Source organism: Onychomys torridus, chromosome 9 (assembly GCF_903995425.1).
Source record: "Onychomys torridus chromosome 9, mOncTor1.1, whole genome shotgun sequence".
Classification (NCBI taxonomy): Eukaryota; Metazoa; Chordata; class Mammalia; order Rodentia; family Cricetidae; genus Onychomys; species Onychomys torridus.
Window position 1 is genome coordinate 106,381,352 of NC_050451.1, and position 21,590 is coordinate 106,402,941.

General features: G+C 44.0%; 1 protein-coding gene across 1 annotated transcript in view; it reads right to left on the reverse strand.

Annotated features, from left to right (window-relative positions):
* The window catches only part of Abcc4 (ATP binding cassette subfamily C member 4), a 211,006-nt gene that overhangs the window by 57,800 nt on the left and 131,616 nt on the right, over positions 1-21,590 (reverse strand). The window contains exon 20 of the mRNA XM_036198541.1: positions 7,310-7,389. Coding sequence (XP_036054434.1) covers positions 7,310-7,389 — 80 coding nt within the window. The remainder of the gene's footprint in view (positions 1-7,309; positions 7,390-21,590) is intronic.

The following is a 21,590-nucleotide window of genomic DNA, read 5'->3' on the forward strand; positions in this document are numbered from 1 at the left end:
TAGAGGGTGTTTATGGGCACACACATATACTCATACCCATACCACAAAGCAGTGGAATCCCATTATCTGAAACTAAAGACATGAAACCTTTCTTCACAAAAAAGGAGTACTGTCACTATAAAATAAAATCAAGGTTTAGATGAAATGGGGCAGGTGGAATATGCTCAACACAGTGCTAGGCTGTGTGGCATGATCTCTCCCCTTCAGTAGGGCATAGTGATGAGTTTATTGCCAAACACACTGGTAAAGAAATGGGCCAAGAAGCTGGAGAAAAGGTTCAGTGGTTAAGAGTACTTCTTGATCTTGCAGGGGACCGAGGTTTGGTTCCCAGAACTTACATGGTGCTTCACAACCATCTGTCACCCAAATTCCAGGGGGTCTGACACACTCTGACCTCTGTAGACACCAGCCACACACAAGGTACACATACATACACGTAGGCAAAACACTTAGACGCATAAAAAAGTTTTTTAAAAAATCTAAAAAAAACATTTGAAAAAATATGGTTCACTATGATGGTTAACGTTGATCAATTAGCAGGATGTAGAGTCAGCTGGACATGTCTGTAAGGGAGTTTATACGCTGGGTCAATTGAGGTGGAAAGACCTACTGTGTGAGCATCCTGTTCCTAGATCTGCATTCTACAATGTCACTTCTTGTCACATGTTTTTATCACAGTGACACAGAAAGGAACTAATATAATCACTACCAGGAAAGAGGAAAGAGACATTTGCTGGTCTTTTAAAGGATGAATACACGGAGGGTGATAATTGTGTACAAGTACAGAACACAGACACAAACACACAGACACACACGCACGCACGCACGCACGCACGCACGCATACACAGACTATTTGGTGGGTAGTTTCTTTTGAAGAGTTAGATCGAGGGGGTGGGTAACTAGAATACCCTTGATAACATGAATCCCAGGCAAGCAAAGGAAAATAAATCCATTTGGATACAGAGTCTCAGAGGGCACTACACTGTGAGCCAAGTTCAAGTCCTTGCTCTGGAGCTGGGTATTACCAGGCTGGCCTCAGGAGACTGTAATTTGTTATCCACCGAGAAGATTCATCTACTGCCACCTATTAAATTCTTGGGTTCGGGGGAAAAATCTTAGTTAAGTGCTGGAATCAGCTGAGACACCGACACTCCAAGCAAAGAACAAAGGTGTCTGCTGTGTTCAGGAGGCAGGGGTGGTTTGCTCCATACCCCACAGGGCTCAGACAGCGAAGCAACAGAACAGAGGACCAGTGACAGGCAGGTTTCCTGTGATCATGAAATGCTCCATGTAATAACTGAGATTTCATTTAAGAGCATGAGAAGACAGTAAGCGAGAAGAAGTATCTGTATAAGTATAAATTAGTGAGGAGTGGTAAAAATTAAAATGACTGAAGTTTATTACATGTCAAACCCAAGCAGAATCATCAAAAATTTAGTTACAATACACTTGGTACTCAGTGCATCCTTTAAAAAAAAAAAAATCAGAAGACTTCCTGCCAGCCTTCTTCATCTTCCCCAGTGAAGAGGAAGTGGTCATAAGGGGGTCTGGGCAGCGCACCCTCCCTCCATGCCACTCACTCCCAGGTCTACCTCCTTTGCTGGAATGGTTCCCGCCTTGTTTTCTGGCCTTTAAATGATTTGGGTTCACAAGGGGAAGGGGCTCCCTGCTGGATTCAGGCCATCCTCTGTGATCCCATTTTTGGGAGGAAGGAGGCAGCCTGCCACCCCCACCCCACCCCACACACACGACTTTCACAGGCCAGGTGACCTTTCTCTGTAACACGCCTCTTATTCTTCCCGCCACCCCTCCACAAAGACTAAAGTGCTCAAGGGCCCAGCCCCGGCCCCTGAACTCCAAACAGGACCCTCTCCTAACTACACGAACTGCTCACATGCTGTGCTCCACCACCATCAGGGATCCCTGCAAGATGGGCTCCACACCGCGGCATTTAATACGCCTGCTTTCCTGTGGCTCCACAACATCAATTTTCCTGTGCTCCCGTGTCTACTTCGTTTGGTTTTCTCTTTAAACGTGGACGTTTCACCTTACCTAAACAGCTTCCCTGTCCCTGGGTGAGTCTGGCCATCTTATCCAACCTCACAGAAACAGCTACTACCTGCTAAGTGAAGACCCTACACTCACACCCCACCCCACCCCCCCCCACCCCACCCCACCCCTGCCCCTCTCTGAAACTCAGTGTTAGGGTTAGGGGTTGAGGGGAACAGCCTACAGGAATGGGAAACAGTTCATCCCCAAGTCATAGGCTTTTATAAAAAAATGTTTTCCTTTTGGGAAAAAGCCAAGATATGTTGTGAAATATCTAGTCACAAATAAAGTCACACAGTATCCTCTCGTCAAATATTAAAAATTGTTTGTTTTTATTAAAGTTATTACTAAAAATAATGAGTTCTAACCATTTTAATTAAAATGGTACTAAAATTTTAAATCCTGGCATCTATTAATAATTTAATAACGACTTTAAGAAAACGTGGGCGCGGGCTGGTGGCGTGAGGAATCCGTGGGCAAAGGCACTTGCCACCAAGCGTGGCGACCTGGGTTTGTCCCCAGGAACTACGTGGCAGAAGAAGAGATGACTCCCCCAGGTTGTCCTCCGACTTCTACAGGGATGCTTGAGAGAACAAACGCGCAGGAAGATAAAATGTGTATTAAAAGGAAAATGAACTAAATTAGTGCTACTGAAACTTGTGCTAATAATAAAAAATCAGAGTTAAAATTTCAAGTTAATGATCTTGTTGTCTGTCTGTCTGTCATCTGTCTGTCCATCTATCTACCTACCTACCTACCTACCTATCATCTACCTATCTATCATCTATCTGAGTACATGTACACACACACACACACACACACACACACACACACACACACACACACGGCTAGCTCACCAATATGATCATCTTCCAAAGGTCAAATTCCTACTCTAAGACCGTTGCCTCTCTGATTTCTCCTGTCTGAGGGCAGGTGATAAGGTGCCACTGATATTTTAATTCCTATTTCTGCAACACCATCTAGCTTTAACCTGCAGAAAACTATTCTGTCTTGATGGAGGACTTGGCTTTAGAAATCCTGTTTATACTCAAAGTGGTTGCAATTTCTTGAAAAAGTGAAGAAACAAAACACATGTGAACAACACGTTTTATGCCAGAGAGATGCTGCCAGTCAGGCAATGCTGTGCTTTCCAATCACATATTTACACTTTACTCAAAACCCCCTTCAGGCCTGTTCTATCCCTTGCAACAGCTTGTCGGCTAAAAGTGCGTCCCCGGAGCCCAGTCTCCCAGACACCTCTTCTCACCCTGTACCATTCATTCTTCTCACAGGGACGCATGGCAGCAACTAAAGATGCAGACTGTGAAAACTGGCTGTGTCGCTACGTAAACACCAATAGTCGACACTTCAAAACAAAACCAGTCCATGTCCGCATAAACACCAATCTTTTCTTGAAGCCTGAGGGACAAAATTGGCTTTCTATGTGGCCAGGAATTTCGGTCACAGTTTACGCAGAAGTTCCTCCACTCAGTCATCCCATCGGTGGCATGGCCAATCTCTGCCCAGACTTCTGACTGCCACAAATGAAGGGTCCCGTCCTCAGGCCCGTCCCCCGGATTCCTCAGGATCACACTCAGTTGGAAACTCAAGTTCTGAACTGACTTACAAAACCAACTGAACTGTCATCACCTTTCAGAAAAGGTGATGAACACATGGGATTAAACAGCTCACAGGAGTGGCTGTCATTACATTATTTACTTCTGTAGCTACCTGATCTTATTATCCAGGAGAGCGTGTGCACATGCACCTCTTTCATAAGGGAGTACTATGAGCCAGGCAGTCTTTATGGGAATCTTGCTCAGCTTTCTAGCACTTCAGCTGTGGGCCTGGGTTTGCATGCTGGCGCTGGCACGTGCCACATTGACACCAGCTGGAGAATGCTGGGGGATGCTCACTTCCTTGAAGGTCTGTAGGTACTGCCTCATCTCCAGCTCCCTCTGACCTCAACCGTTTTAGCTAAACTGAGCACAGGAGTATCCTGGGAAATTACCTGTGCCTAGGAGGAGCTCTAATTACCTCCAGATCTGATGAAAGATCCAGAGCCTCCCGATGTCAGCAGCAGGGTTTGCTAATGACATTAAGAACAGAGGCATACAGGAAGTTTGCTACTAAGGTCAGTGTTGAAAGAAGCTGAGGACACCCTTCAGGGGACCCAGTAAACTGGCCCAGGGGATGAGCAGGTAAACAAGCCCTTGAGGAAAACAGCAACCACCTCAGAGGACCAGGCAAGGCAGTGGACACCACTGCTGAAGGGAAAGGTCTCGGAACCTGAATAATCTCTGACCTGAATGGTTTATCTGATGGCTAATTCTCAAATTGCTGTTGTTATTGATAATTGTCCCCCCTCTTTGGTTTGTTTTGGTGATACAGGAAATAGAACCCAGGGTCTCAGGAGCACAAGGTCAGGAGGGCTATACGCTCAGTCTAAACGTTTAAAAATGTAAAGGACTGAGGCAGAGTAGACAAAATGTTCTGAAAAGCAGCCCCCAAAACGCCCACCCACACCCCAGAAGCTCCAGTATACGGCCAGCCATAAGGTGAGGCTGACTGCCATTTTGACCTTGCTGCCTTTAATTCTAGAGACTATTTAGAAATGTAAGGAGCAACCCCTGTCATCCGCCTCAGCTAGCAGAGCTAATAGGCTTCTAATTAATTTCCAGGAGATTGCTGTTATAACTAACAGGTTTTAAACATTTGGTTGATTGGGGAAAATGAATTGAATATAATGTATTTGATTTGGAAAATTAGTTTTCATTCTATGTGCTTACCATAATAGTGTTTATTTTAAGTTTACATGATTCCATTAAGAGTCCCAGAACACCACTGGGCAGTTTTCGTACTACAGAGTCCTATCTGGCTTAAAAAAGAAAAAAAAAAAAATCAATTTACATTTAGATTTTTGTTGGCCTTTCTTTGAGGGTAAGTTAAATTTTTTTTTTTTTTTTTTTTTTTTGTGGCTTTCATAAAAATCTTTGCTCAATCCTATAGCAACAAGCACCAAATGATCACAGCGATTCTTCATGAGAAGCCCAGGCCGTCATCAGATGCAAATCCTCCCCAGGAAGGCTGTGCACACAGTGCAAAGGGGCAGCTCCAGCCCTGTTCACTGAGTTTCACTTGATTCCTCCTGACAACCATTTAAACAATGGATGTTGGGAAATGTCCCTCAAAGACACAAAACAATGGCAGGGATCAGTGCTTTTATATTTAGCTAACACTATTTTTAAAAGGAGAAAATATTTCTTCCTGAAAGGATTACAGGAAGGTTTATTAGAGACACCTGCAGACAGAGTGAATGACAACAGCTCTGTATGATAATTGATAACTGAGTTGTCCTTCATGTGAAACTCCTTTGGGAAGGGCAATAGCATCAAGATTCACTTTCGGGGAAGAGTCTAGAAACTGCTAATCAGCACCCAAAGTCGTAAACAATGGTGAAGCGTAGCAAGTCTGTGAGTGGATGATGGATAAAGATTCTGCTCTATGTGGTTAAACTGAAGTACAACAGGACTAGAATTTTCTCTCCTCACAATTCTGAGAATGTTTTATACTCACGTCAAGAATATCCCAAGCAACACAAAATGCATGAGGGGTTCTAATTAGCAAGGCTCCCTCTGCGAAACACACAGTGGGCCAGCCAGCTTTGGAAATTCAGCCTTGGCCTAGCTCACGGTTGTGGGAAACAGAACCCTTGGCAAACTCTTCCAGAAGTGATTCGTAATCTCTGTCAAGACACGTGCTTAAAGTTCTCTGTATTCTATGGGGTGGGGAGACAGCTCTGTAGTGAAGAGTTGCTTCTGGGGGACACAGAGCATAGCTAAATCCAGGAGGACACGTTTTAAAAATAAGTTCACGGAAGCAAACGAGTCTGGTGTGGTTATCTGTGGAACAAAGACTCCACCTGTGAGCCCCAGGTGGGTGGGAAGAGATGGCTTCACCTATGGGCCATGCAGTTTGCAGTAGGTAGCCTGGGCTCTCTTTCTGTGTGACTAACAGAGATTCCAGCAATCACGGTAGCCCACAGTTGAGTTGTTTGGGTTTTTTTGACACAGCCAAATTAAGTAATCCTTCAGTTCTTGAGACCTGTGACTCCAGAAGTGAACCTAGGCTTGGACCTGAAGAGTGCTGAGCACAGAAGAAAAGGGAAAGGGTCCCGCAAGCCTTGGGCATAACCGAGGACCCCACTGCGGCGGCGTCTCCAGCTCGCGCCTGCAGCTGGGCTGCTGGTGACAACAGCTGTGAGCTGGCCCTTGGGAGAGTGAAAAGGGCCCAATCTCCTGGCAAGGGAGCTACAAGCAGCTGGGATCTTAGCGTGCACGGCTTTTGATGGATGCATTTCTTCTCCAAAATAAACGCTTGGGGGAAACAAAAAGATCCCCTGCCCGAGTCACTGCGAAGCAGACAGAATTAAAGGACAGACGAAAGCAAAGCAAAACAGATAAAACCGCAGGCGTAACAACATGAATGAGGAGATGAGGGATGAGGAGACCCAACATGAGTCTTCTGGACCTCAAGTTCACAGACAAAACAACATGCAAAAAGAAGGCATTTCTGTGGGATTCTTCTTTAAAGACACCTTAAGACAGAGCAATCAATGTGTGAAAAGAAAAGGTGCCTAGGAAAACAAAAAAGACATTTTCTGAGAAGACTTTGATCCTGTACTCTATTATTGGCTTAACATGCCCGCATTTAAAGCTTTGAATCTGCAATAACCGCTCTTCTATTGTCCTTGCTAACAAAGTATTTTCACCGTATTACTGCTAATCTGTTCTTTGTAAGTAACCACACCTGGTTTTACCCCACCCCCTCCAAAAAAAAAAAAAAAAAGGTGCAGGAAATATTTGCCCTTTGTGGCAATACAATGCATAATTTAGTTAATCTGGGCTATCTTTCCGTGAGAGGTGATTGTTTCTATATTATGAAATGTGTTCACAGTAAATCAAATCCAAGCCAGATACCTGGGAGGCAGATGGAAAGCCACTTACCAGCATGTAGCTGCCATGAACCAACCCTGACACGAATGTACAGCCACTCCTACACACAATATTACTCACGCTAAGTTAGCCTCCGAATCTTAACCACACCTTCCTTCTACAAACACGGCCTTTTCTAAGGTAACATTACACACCTCCGGCCCCACAGCCCCACAGACATCCCTTTCCCTCATGGAAAGAGAAAGAAAAAGACAGGTACTTCAGTTCTGCATCTGAGAGCATGATATCATATCACTCTACATACCTGGATGAAGTCTAGAAACGTCAGGGGAAGCAAGTCGTCCATATGTCCAATGTCTTTGGAGAAACGATTTAAAATTCTTCCTACAAACACAGGATATGAGAAATTACACATCTCCCCAGACAGACCCTTTAAGAGAAACAACTTGTAAACAAATCAAAACAATATTTTAAATGCATATGTATTTAATATGTTAGGCATTCATATGAAATAAGCTGATGTCAGGAGCAAAGAAAAAGAATATGAGATGATATCTAAAGAGAAATAAAAATACCAGCAAATGGTGCTGCACAGAGAATTACAATGTGGCCCCAACTTAAAAAAATACATATATGTACATACGTACACGTGCACACACACACACACACACACACACACACACACACACACGGGAAATGAGAAAAACTTGTCCTTCATTTTTGGGTCAATCCAAGTGCAAAGTAGGTAGATAAAAAAAATGACAAACAGAAATTAATGAATTCCAATTGCTATTGTAGTTTTCTTTAATCATGGGAATTAATTTTTCTAAATATAAATTGTAAGACCAGTGTTTTATCCCCAAGGATGGTTCCTTGGATCTCACATGCCAGTGAGAAGCAGCATTGTGGGTCCACAGCCAATGTCATTCATCTCAGCCGCAGACGTGAACATCCAAGGGGACAAAAGGAAAGGTAGGCAGGTAAACAGAAGCACTGCCCCACGATTAAAGACCAGTTCCTGCTATCCACTGCATTTCCCCTGAAGAAGAACCCAAGAAAATGGTATATGGTGAAGGCTTCAGAGGGCACTAGTCAAAGCTGGTTTCTAGCAAGCAATTCTTATTTTGAATGATAGTTTTAAAAACTGAAATACGCAGAGATGAATGAATGGATGGATGGATGGATGGATGGATGCATGGATGCATGGATGCATGGATGCATGGATGCATGGATGCATGGATGCATAGATGGACAAGTAGACAGAGAGAGTCTATTTTGAGGCAGGCAACTCCCTGAGCTATTTTCTGGCTGGTGCTTAGGGAAGCCATGGTACAGATGTGACATGAGGCCCCCGGGTGTACTCTAGCCAGCACTGGGATGGAGCATCCATTCTGCAATCCTTCCGGAGCACCTGGCTCTACTCAGAAGCACAGGGTATGCACATCAAAGACAAGCAGGCCTCAAACGTTCCTGTCTCCTACGTAAGACACACTGACTCTAGAAAGTGTCATTTCATGACATCTTTGGCAGACTCAGTGACAACTCTTCTGACCTTCAATAACACCTCCTTTAGCAACTTGTCCTGAGGATTAAATGGCCCCATGAGTGTGAGAGAATCCTGTCACGATGACAGGCACTTTTTAACAAGTGCCGGAAAGCAAACAAACAAAAAGGTGAAATGGTGACTTTTAGCCAGATTCTGAAGCATGCTGCCCAGAGACAAAGTTCAACTGTTAAAATGTGGATTCTGCTCCAATAGCTGGGGTGGAGTCTAAGAGTCTGAGGATCCCAAGGATGCCTTGTCTACCATTTCCTACAGCAGGCTTGGAGAGGGAAGAAACTGACTCATCCAAATCAGATACATCTGAGAAAACACTACAGTCAGACAGAGACATTCCCCCCATATAGTCTATGGGTTTTGTGGACTAGTTTTTAACTTTGCAAAGAAACAAGACCAAAAGAAGAAAAATACAGCTCCATGGGTAAGGGCATTTGCTCAGCAACTATAAGGACCTGAACTGGAATTCCTGGCACCCAGGTAGAAAGCCAGGCATAGCTGCATGTGTCTTGAGAGGGGAGTCAGGTGGAACATATAAGCTTGCTGGCCAGCCAGCCGAGGGGCAACTGCAATGTTCTGGTTCAATGAGAGACCTTGTCTCATGGCACGAACACAGAGAATGATACAGGAAGACACCAGAGGTCTTGTTCTAGCCTCCATTGGGTATCCCCACACTTACAACATGTACCACACACAAAGACATACAAACCAAACTAAACTAAAATCATTAAATACATGATTAAAAGGGGAAAGTTAGACTTTGAAAACACGGGCAAGATTCAGACACACCAGATGTATGATTCAGCTTTTAAAAAAAAATGTCAAAAGCAATATTGAAAATACCTTTTAAAAATGACAAAATGGCTCACTAGGGGTGACTACTACATGAAAACTACCCCTTAACATTTTACCAGGTTCAAGAATCTTCAGGGCTGAGCTAGCAAAGGGTGGCTGTCAACAGAAAACACAAGGGCAACGCAAACCACGGAGAAAAGCCCTCTCCACACAGCCAGCCCAACAACTCCATGTCAAAGATCCCCACAACCCTTACTCACATTCACCAATGAGAACAAATGTCACAGGACAAGAGGATTTCACAGCAGCTTCCTTGCAGAAAGCATGTAAGAACAGTGTCTGCAGATTTTTCTGCCTTTTGAAATCAGGGCTGCAATGTCGAGTTCAAGGCCTCCCAGTCATGTGTTCAGAGGTCTCCAAATCAAACCCTTATGATGAGTTCCCTCCACACTCTGCCTCTTCATCCCAATGACATGTGGTCCCCACTGGAATGTGTCAGGGGAAGGGAGCAGTGGGGAGTGGGTTTCCCAGGAGCATACAGTCCTTTTTAAACTGTTCTGTTAGAAACAGCTTGCCTGCTCACATTATACTGAGTCTTGCCTTCCAGAACACCCAAATGCTACTGCCACATACTCTGCCCTCAGAACCACTAATTTCTCTTGACATGGCAGCCCTCCATACACTTAACCACAGCCTTTCCAGACTTCTCACAAGAAACCTGTTGACACCACAGGTTCCCTCACTGACCAGGTCCTCCCTTGGCCACTGCCTCCAACGCCCTCACTCGAGGCCAGTGTGCAGGATTCAAACCCAACCCCCAGGGATTGCTTGCATGCCTCTGTGTGGAGTGCAGCTCCCGCCCCCGTTCTGCCCAGTCACCATGCCCAGTATTACAGTGGCCAGATAGCATGCTTGATATACATTAAAACAGCAACCAAAACCCCGCATGGGCTGTTTTCTTCCTCGGTGGAGGCGTCTCTTCATCCTGGTATTTCCTTTGCTGTGCAAACAGGTCCATGCACTCTGACCTGTCAATTCTGTGGCATTTCTTGAACCACTGCAGTTATATCAGGGAGTCTGTGTCTGGCCTCTATCAGTTTTGGGTCTCACAGAAAGGACTTTAATCTTCCCTCTTCCTCATGTGGCTATCCAGTTTTCCCAGCACCACCTGCCTCTAAAGCAGCTGTTCTCAACCTGTGGGTCGCAACCCCTTCGGGGGTCACATATCAGGTATTTACATGATGATTCATAACAGTAACTAATTATAATTATGAAGCAGCAATGAATAATTTCATGGTATGTGTGTGTGGGGGGTCACTACAACATGAGGGACTATATAAAAGGGTCATGGTATCAGGAAGGTTGAGAACCACTGCTCTAAAGTATGTCTGGACAGAAGATTAATATCTGTGAAAGACCCTCATAGCTAATAACCTCTGTATCACAGAACTAAAATTCTGACATTCTGTTTGAAGATTCTTGGACACAGAGGAGGAAGTAGAGATCAGGCACATTCAACTTCAGACCTGTTTTCTACCTGGTAGGGGCTCTCTTAGCCACTGGATTTTCACATAGAAACAGATTCTTAACGAGGTTTCACAGGTCATGGACCATACTGTTCATGATGCAGCAGATAAAGCCCAATAGCACATGCCCAAGGAGCTGCAATGTTTCCTAACAGGGTGGGTTCATCTGCCCAGCCTTCTGGGGACTTCCCCACCACAGGAGAGAGAAGCATGACCAACATCATTCCTGTTGGCCCTTTATCAAAGGATAGAGTTACTTAATGGTTGTGTTTATTTTTCTGGTTCTTTCTCTGAACTTCCTTTGCTTTCATTTCCTGTTCCATGAGTATTCCAAGTCTTACCTGCATAGTTCTTCCTGGGTTTACTCAAGACACACGATTATTTTACAAAGCATTTTAAAGTCAAAAAGGCAAGACCAAACACAATCTTTTGAAACTGATCTACGACTACCCCTATCCAACTTCTTGAACCAGGTCCTAGACCTGTGTAAACTCCCAGTATGAACTATGGAAGGCAATTTTGTCTTATCTTGATCATTCATAATTACCAGCACGTTGCAGTTTTTTATTTAAAATAACCTAATTTGCATCTTAATTATCATATCAATCCTATCAGATTTTTAGGACCATTGGGGAAGGGAGACAGAAATGGCAGGCACTCCTGGCTGTGTATCCTCACTCTGATCACACCTCTGCTCTTTCCCATCTTTTCAGCTCCATCTACCATGGCGTTAGTCTTTTCTCCTTGCTAACAAATACAGTTGCTGGAAACTTGCTGCCAACTTGAACTTCTTTATCTATGGGGGAGGCTTTGGATAACTTCTTGAGGACACATAGCACTGGCCACAGTTAATTTTAAAAAGGGACTTCAAGTAAACACTATGAGGAACTGCAATCCGAAAAGGAGGCAGGCATCCAAGGCACAGCAAAGACGTAAAAGCATGGCACATGTATACCTCATGATAGTGTCTTCCAGCTTCTGCAAGGACCAGTACATGCTCAGTCCACATTCCAGACAGTCAGCCGCCCCAGCCACCATTCAGCCCACTTCCCCTCATCAGAACCAGATCACCAGAGATTAAACCCCCAGGCACCAGAAGCCTTGACCATCATAGTATGATGTATCTACAAGGCACAGGCTTACTAAAACCAGTAAATGATGGGCTTTGTAAATACTAAATCACTAACCAACCCTTTAAGCAACAAAGCTCTGAAAAAACCTACAATACTTTGGTAGAAACTATTTCAGCTGGATTACAAGCTTCTGACTTTGTAAAATGCATCTTTTCTTGACCCACAACTAGTATTTTGGAAACCAAACAATTGAACTTTGTAAATACTAAATCACTAACCAACCCTTTAAGCAACAAAGCTCTGAAAAAACCTACACTACTTTGGTAGAAACTATTTCAGCTGGATTACAAGCTTCTGACTTTGTAAAATGCATCTTTTCTTGACCCACAACTAATATTTTGGAAACCAAACAATTCAAAATTGTTTTTAACTGCTGCTATGTCTTTGGAAGCAACTAGCTTACTTGGGTGCAGGCTGTACCCCTAAGGACTTTGGCTTTGTAGAACTGAGTGGTATATTTTCCTTGTCTCAAGCTGCTGCTACTTCTATTTTATGTTAGAGATGTGGAGAGAGAAAACCTTTAATTAATTAAAATTGAACCAAAAATGAGCTCCCATATGTTCTGGCACAGGCATACTCAATGCCTGACTGGAGATGCGGCTCAGTTCACCTGGCATGCACAGAACCCTGGGTTAGACCCCCAGTATCACATACACTGGCTCTGGTGGTACATGCCTGCAATCCTGGCACCAGGTTGGAGGGGCAGACAGATCATAAACTTAAAGTTATCTTTGGCTAATACCAAGTTCAAGCCAATCTGAACTACATGAGACACTGCCTTAAAAAGAAAAGAAAAAAGCGTATCTAATGTACATGTATGAAGGTAGATTTCTTACACTGTTTGCTGAGAGTTTGTTTTCCTTTCTGGTGTCCCTAAGGGTCTGGATATATGTGCAGAATACACCACAGCCTAATCTGTTTAGTTGCTTAACTTTTAAATTCACATTCCTATGTATACTGCATGTACTTAGGGCTGTGTTTGGTCGACCACCTGGAATGGGGATGGGGTGTTCAATATGGACTGGCTTATTAAGTACCAAGAAACCCAATGCTTTTCCATTTGTTTTAAAAGATGAGAAATCTGAGTATCAACAACTTATAAAACAAAAAAAACATAAACCAAACCTGTAAAGCAAATTAAGACAAGAGCTCTGACTGAAGAGACACTGGGGAATGGAATCTGTGTCATGGTCATCTTCCTACATGATGTCCAGTGGGACAAAGCTACAAGCTTAATTCCAGTTGCTAGGATGCGAACAACATTCCCTGGCTTTCTTCAGTCTACAGATACATTAGGGAACTCACCAGATACTGAAGACCACGGACTTGAAATCTGCAGTAACTCACATTCACTAGGACACTGGTTCTCTCATCTACACCTGAATGCTCAGGATCTTACAAAAATGCACAGTGCTGACCTGAAATGTTGTACTTTCACCTCACTCAGAGTACAGGGACCTCACTCCAAATAACAAGGAAGAATCTGGACATCTCCAAAAATATTTCTTCTGTCTCGAATCACCTTCATGCAATATGACTGTCCTTCACAATTCCCTCCAAGCTTCTGGAAGCCAAAGGCCACTCAATTCTTTGATTCTTTTTTATTCACATAAATCAAAGAAGGGGACTTTTGGTTTTGGTTTTGGTTTTTCAGGGGGAGGGGTGTTTTGTTTGTTTAGTTTTGAGTTTTTGAGATAGGGTTTCTCTGTGTAACAGCTCTGGCTGTCCTGGAACTTGCTTTATTGACTGGGCTGGCCTTGAACTCACAGAGATCCATCTACCTCTGCCTTCTGAGTGCTGGGATTACAGGAGTGTGCCACCACCACCTGGTGAGGGGCTCTTAGGATGGAATTTTTGTTTGGTTTGTACTATGCAACTCCCCTGCTGCTAGCATGCAGGAAGTGCACCACCACACAGAGCCATATAGAAAGCCCTGCTGTGGCAAGGCTCTGTGAGTCCAAGTCCAGCCTGGTCTACAGAAGAAGTTCCAGGACAGCCAAGGTTACACACAGAAACTTTGTCTTAAAAAAAAAAAAGAAAAAAAAGAAAGGAAGGAAGGAAGGAAGGAAGAAAGGAAGAGGAAGTCCCACTGCTACAGATAGTAAATGTTTGTTCTTCAAATTTCAAGTCTCTATTTCCAGCAGTTGATGTTTCCTGCCATCTTCTTTGACAGTTGTTTCTGGTTGGGGACACCTGTTGCCACACAGTGTCAGGCTGGTCATCCCTATCATTTTTGCATTGCTACCAAACTGATCTGTCTGTGTTCCAGCAAAGTGCATTTAATATTTCTAACTACAGGCTGACTTTGAGTACAGCAACCTGCAGATATGTATACAATGGCATTAAAACTCTCTAAAAAAAAAAAAAAAATCTAGGCAGCACCTGTAAGAGCAGAAGAGATGGAGGAGGAGGCTCTGGTGGGAGCTATGCTCCAGTGGATGCAGACCATGTGAGGGCAGGAGTGTACATGAAGGATGAAGGACAGAACCAAGAGGAGACACTAGACACCTTGGCAGTGGGTCATCGGCAGGGACAGGTGCATTTCAAGGTACTGGACAGATGCCTGAAGCCACAGACAGCACCAGACCCTTTATATGTTGCCCTCCCACCCAGTGTTCTGTGCTACCACTTAGCTTGTAAATTAGGCACAGTAAGAGACTACCAATAAGCAATAAAAATAGAAAATTATTACAAGATCCTGTAGTAGATACTGTACGAATGTGTTCTCTCTCACACTTGCAAAAGCCAACAAACAGCACTTTGAGACTGTGATTGACCCCTTTAACTGAAAACTTTGGAAAATGAAACGGAAGACAAGGAGAGAGAGAAGTGTGTGAATGAAGACGCTCTTGACAGCAGCACACAGAGAGAAGACGTGATGATGCCGGAACTGTAACTCAGGACCGCTATGAGATAGAGGGTCAGGCTGGGTTAGCCTCACAGTTTCCCAAAAGGAAGAAGACTTGAGAAGGTTGGTAGCAAGTACAGAATCTGGGTGGGGAAAGACATCCTTCAGGGCTGAGACATAGAGAAGGGCAAAGGCAAGCAAATCTTTGCCTGGATGACAGAAAATGTGTGACCTGCAGTATGTCAAGACAGAGACAGGCGAGCATGGAATAGAATGGAAAAAGATGAAGTACTGAGGGGTCTCCACTAAACATTTCCCCTAGTAGGGAAGAGGTCTCATTTGTGTCTTCCATTCACGGTTCTTCAGAGCCCTGTCTGTATGTGGAAGTATGGCAATGGCTGAGGGGAGGGGGGTAGGGGTGGGGGGTGGAGGCAGACTGGAATGACAACCCTGGGCTGTCTGGGGACAGTCAGGTAGGTTCTACAGAAAATGGCCCAAGAGATCAATCCCACCTTTGGCGCTGTGTGATGGAGCCCATGCCAATTCACACAGCTGCCTCACCATGCAGAACTGATGCAAGGCTTTGTTATGGTCACTTGGGGGTCACTCAGACTTGGTTTCTAAAACACCATCAAATACCAGACACTGAATGTCAGAGACTGTTACACAGGACAACCACACTATGACAAAGATATTGTCCCCATTTTAAGACGAGGCAGCTGCAACTTTGAGATGAAGAATTTAACACAATTAACTTCAAGTTGTGAAGTTGCCAAGCTGGACTCACACCCAGTATTCAGAAGGTGTCTTCTTGTCAACACATCTATGACACGCTGCTGCTTTAGAGGACACTTCCGCAAGCTCTGTTAAATACCTACTGTGAAGAAGGAGCCAGTAAGGTGTCAGGCTGGGCAGGCATTACACTGGCATGAATGGTTATGAACAGACCTGCTGTGGTGGCCCTGCCCTTCTGACAGACTGATGGTGGCCACACCGGATGCTAAGTCCTTTGACTATCACTCATGGTGAGAAGAGTCTCAGGAGCCCTCTCTTGGGTAACCATAATTGAAGTAAACCATTTAAAATAACTCCACCTCAAAATTAAATGACCTAAGTTACTGTGAGTAAGGAGACTCTATTAACAAGGAACAAATGAATGAATGCGGACAGAGGTTTAACCAATTCATAACTGATTAGTTAAGTCCAGGGACCTCATCTCAGCCCTTGCCATGCTAGGTGACCCACAGCAAATCCAACTGTTTGTGGCTAGAAGTTTGGTGGAGAGTTACCCCGGAGGGATGACCAGCACCTCACAAGTTACCTGGGGAGTCTTGGTGTTGAAGCAACCATTAAATGCTTTTCTAAGCATTAAGGAGAAAAAAAAAAAATCAGGAAAGCAAGCCAGGGTGCTTCTTTACCCATGGATTTCAAAGATATACCTCCAAGAGTGTCTGGTACAGGCCTCACGTCTGATGTGGGAAGAACAGATCTCTAGAACACTCTGCCAGACTTGAACTCTGGAATAGGGCAGGTCTGAAGAAAAGCTCCAGAGCCTCTGTGAACCACACAGGAACTGCTGCTGCTAAGGCAACAGGAAGCTGAAGACCCTTTGACCTCTCCTGCTATAGGAATGTACGACTCGCATGAGTGGGAATTTTTCCCCCTTATCCAGCATCCCTTGACTGTCATTTATGGCCAAATGCTTGTGAATTAGTTCAGAAAAATGAGTATTAACGGGACAAGAACAAAGGCCTGCAAATAGCCAGCAGCCTCAGGAACGTGATCCCACAAAGAGGGCAGTAGCTACAGAAAGCATTCGTGGAAATAAAGAATTCTACTTCCACAAAAGGCCAGCGTCCAACTCGGTGATGAGATTACCCTGAATGGCAACTGCCATCTGATATGCAAAATCAGCTCTTTCTATCTCCAACACTTACATGAGTGTGTGCAATGCGCAAAAATAGGACAGACAAACACTTGGTGTGAGGACATGACGGAACTTGAAGACAATGGGCCCTCCCACTCCCCGCCCTATGTAAAACAACTGAAGGTGTGCTGGAAACAGATCAACCAACACCCAAATCTGATCTTCACTTCTATCTCCAGCAATCATTTTAATATCTGGGAACTGCCAACAGATGTTACACCAAGCTGGCTAGGCTAGGCTAGATGTAAATGTGTAGACCTTTGTTGGGATTTTTAAAAAGATGTTTATAAAATACATCCTTCTCAACTACTGCATTACTTCTTTTTAAAGTCCAGATAAGTTCTGTAACACAGGACACAGTACTGTAACTGCTTTAATGGACTTATCTTGCCACTTAGGGAAAGCTCTGCACATATTATCTATAGTCAAACCATCACCTTGTTCTTACAGAGAATTCCAAAACCTTAAAATGCCGCTCCCCACCCCCGACCAAGTCTTTTCCAGACGCATCATAGCCTTCTCTCACCTCAGCATTCCTAGCTGAGTTTACTTGCCAGGTTTCTAAAACCAACAGCCACTGCTCTCCAAACCCCATGCTTCCGGACTTCTCCAACAGCCTTAGACACTGTTCAGTGCTCTCCTTTGAAAATGCCAGGTATGCTTCAGGACACCATTATTTCTTCTTTTAATATCTGCCTCTTTCCATTCCTCCTCCTTGCCTCCTCTCCAAGTTCAAGTGTCTCCTTTATATGGTGCGGGCCTCACACCTCCAAACTCTCCCCTCAGAAGGGTGCGTCATCCCCTCTCACTAGGTCAACCATTCCCAAACCAGAACTGCACCCAGGCCCCACAGTTCCTCTTGCCTTCTCTTACATCTCCAGTGCATTCAGCTGGTGGATTTCTCTCTGCTGATGTCTCTAACGGGTGTAACCATGTGAAGTGTTTGAACTGTGGACAGGCTCAATGGCGTCTTGCCTACGTTGTTTAACATGGGCCAGTTAATAACTTCACACAAATTTCAATGTAAGCTTTACAGACTTACAGCTTAAGTTCTCACTGTCAAACATTTCTGTATTTTAAGTAAAGGCTACATTTGTGATTCTGAGTTTTTAACACGTTGGAGACCTTTTGTGAGTTTCAAGCAACAGAAGTTGGCTTTCTTGGTGGCAAAATGTCTTCTGAGCTGACCTTCCCAGCTCTGATGCATGTTATTACATCAAATAACTTAATCAGAACACAAACTGTTCTTAGATTTCTGTAGAGGTAATTAAATAACAATCCGATGCCAATTAATCACAGTCAAATAAGAGTCTGTCAGAGGAGAACTCTATACACACTGGAGACTATTTAATGGTCAAATACTTGGCAAGCTCTTAGTTAAACAATGATTCATTAAACCTCCTTTGCCACACAATGGCTAAGCTAAACTCAACGTGAAAGGATCGAAACTCCTTTGTTTTCCCATAAAAAGACATCAAACCTCTGTGCGTGATATTCTTTTCTCCCTCACTTAGCAGGCTGCTCAATTGCATGATTCATGTGTTCAGCTGCTCCTATGCCCAGGGGCATCTGCAAGTCCTCCTGGGTCTGGAACACTAGAGCAGGGCAACTCGCCCTCCATAGAGTGCAGGGTTGGACAGCTGACCACATTAACCTAAAAGCTCTGCTCACACAGCAAAGAAGCCCAGACTCAGAACCACCTTCTTCCCTCGAAAGGAGATGTGGCCTAGGAGGCCCTAGGAGGAAGTGATTACCCGCTATGCAATGCAAACCCACACAACTTGCCAAGCCAGCAAAAACCCGTTGGACAATTTTGGTTCCCTGTGCCTCCCTTATCAACAAGGCTCTCTTAAATTAAACATCCCATTATAACGCAGTTCCCTGTGAAAACCCACAGGCCCACTTCAAGTTCAGCTGATAATTCCCAAAAGCCTCTGAGCACTGCACAGGACTCTATAACTGCCCTGCAAGTTCATTTCTTCCTGTGGAGAGAATGTGCAGCAGAGGGACACTGCTCTGCATTGCTGGGGCTTGCCTGTCCCGGGGCCGTAAGCACTCCCATGGTCCCACAAACGTTGCTGTTCATTCATAACAGGACCTTTGCACTTTGTCGTATATTTGAATCTGAATTAGAGATCTCAGAGGTAGCTGGAAATGCATTCTAGGCTGTAATAGTGCAGAGGAATGCACTAGGCAATGGATTTATCTCGGCATTTAGCTGCCTTAGAGAAGGAGAGTCCTAACCCCAGCATAATTAATCACTGGGTTATTATTGGTGTTATCATGCAGGTAAAAATAAAGTTTTACTTGGAGGTGGAATTTGGTGATAAGAGTGATTGGACATGCAGGAGGCTCTGGGTTCCACCCCTAATATGGGAATAAACGCATCAATTAAATTAGAATTCCAAAAACTAACTAAATAAAAAGTATACTCCTCTTCATTGAAGAAGAAAGTATGTACTAAGAAATTTTATGGAAAAAGAAGAAATATTTTTGAAATATATAGATCAGCTCATATCTCAAAACTACATTCATGAACATACACCAAAAGCTTACTTGACAGAACATTATTTAAATGAAAAAGTTAAGATATCTCATAGAAAATTTATTTTAACTCCACTCATATACTGAGCAATGGGAAATAAAGTTCCCTTTTACTGGCTCTTGCACGCAAACTATTAAAATCATATGCAGATTATAACAGTAAATGTAGAATATACTATATATTTACCATATCCAGCATACATCTATAAACTGCGAGGCAAACACTGCGATGTCTTCACACAACAGTAAAAAAAAAAATAAAGCATTAGAGAACTGACTATATGAAATTGAAAATGGTGTTTGTGATCTCTCCACAGTGAGCCCTTCATTTTGTTTTCTGTTACCTCGACAGCACCTGATCTTTAGTGGCCCTGAGTGTGTCTATTTCTTAGCGAAGCTATGACATAAAGTGATTTCAAGGAGGGAAAAAGTCACACCGCATCTAACATAAACAAACCGTAGCAAAACAAATTTTCCTGCAAATATAGGCAGTTTTACAGTCTATCAAAGTGGTGCCAGAAGTAGATTTATGCGTATTAAAGTGCTGACGGGAAGGCAACATTTCAGCAAGAAAGACAGTTCGTTGTAACCCAATCGTCAAATCAATAAAGTCATTAAAAATAAACCGCATTCTTCAAGGAAATGGTGAGTTTAAGTGGGGAGAGCATCTCTGCTGGCGATGGAGGAGTATTGTCTGACGCAGCTGTCGATTACCTGGCCCGCCCTGTCGCTGCTCCACCGACCGGCGAGGCAGCATCCCTAGGACCTTATCTCTCTCCGTGTGCTTTAGCCATGTAAACTGCCACACAGCATTTCCAGCTTCCCCACAGGCATCTTATAAATACAAATAAGGAAATAGGCCCTGGGTTTTTCTTCTCCCCTTCTCCTTCTTTACCCCAGACTGACAGAATATTATCACTATTGTAGCGTCTCCCACGGCGGCCCTGGACTGTTGGGCCAGAATGCTCAGCGATTATAATATCCATTTATCTAAACTGCTAACGTGTAACAAAATTCAGGTGGGGTACGTGCCACTTAAATTAATTTACTACTTGAAAAAGACCTCTTATGCCAATCCTGTCGAAAGAAAGGCAGGAAATGTGTTGAGAAACTGAATAAATCTAAATACCGTTTGCATTTGATCTAAATTTCAAGTGTAAGGTAATAAAATAGAAGGCACTGGAAGGGCAGGTGACATGACAGCTGCAGGAAAACAGCCACCCACACGCCCAGAACAGGATCCCAGGGTCCCCAGTGCCTAGTGTCTGCAGCCCCGCTGCCTCGGGGGACCTAGCTCTCCCCTTCACTGGGGACACAAAGATACAGCGCTATCATCTACTGACTGAAGAAAGGATTCTATGCTTCCTGGCCAGGAGGAGGGCTACCCTCAAAAGCCAGGAAACCGTAAGGGCTGGTGGCCGTGTGGATTGACCAGACCTTGGTAGACAGTGAGTGGATAAAATGCTTCAATCACTATAGAAAACAGTATGACAGAACCACCAAACAGGAAACATGCCTGACTGTATGATCCAGCAGTTCTGTTTCTGGACAGACACCCCAAAGAAAAAGAATGGAGACGCGGGTGTCAGTATAGCCACAACCACAGCTGCGTTATCCACAAAAGGCCAAGAGACCCGCCTGTCTGACCAGAGATGGAGGGATAAAATAAAGTGTGGTAGAGACACAATAGCATTAGTCTTCAGCCTCAACAAGGAAGGGGATTTTGACCTTTGCTATGGTATACATGGTGCCAGAAGACATTAATCACAAAAGGAAAACTATTTTAGATTCTATTTACAGGCAGAACCCCCAGCATGTCAAACTCAAAGAGATAGGAAGCAGCAGGGTGAGTGCCAGAAGCTGGGGCAGGGGACAGACAGGAGTCAGGGTTTCATGAGACAGAATCGGTTTGGGAAGATGTATGTGGGCCAAGGCTGTACAGCAATGCTCATGTACTTAATGTCACTGAACTGTGGTTAAAACTGGGTGACAGAGTAGATTCTTAGAGGTCTTTTGTCACAACCAAGAGAAAAGAATTCAAACATTCTATCCCTCCTTTCCCTAGAATCCATTCTGGTCGTCACACCCATCCATTCTAAGCTAGATGATTAGTTTTACAGTTAGTATCCTGGTTCGTTTTTATTGTCAACTTGACACAACACAGTCACCCAGGGAGAAGGGTCTCAGCTGAGGAAGTGTCGCAATCAGATGGACCTGTGTCTGTGAGAGATTGTCTTTACTGATGATTGACATG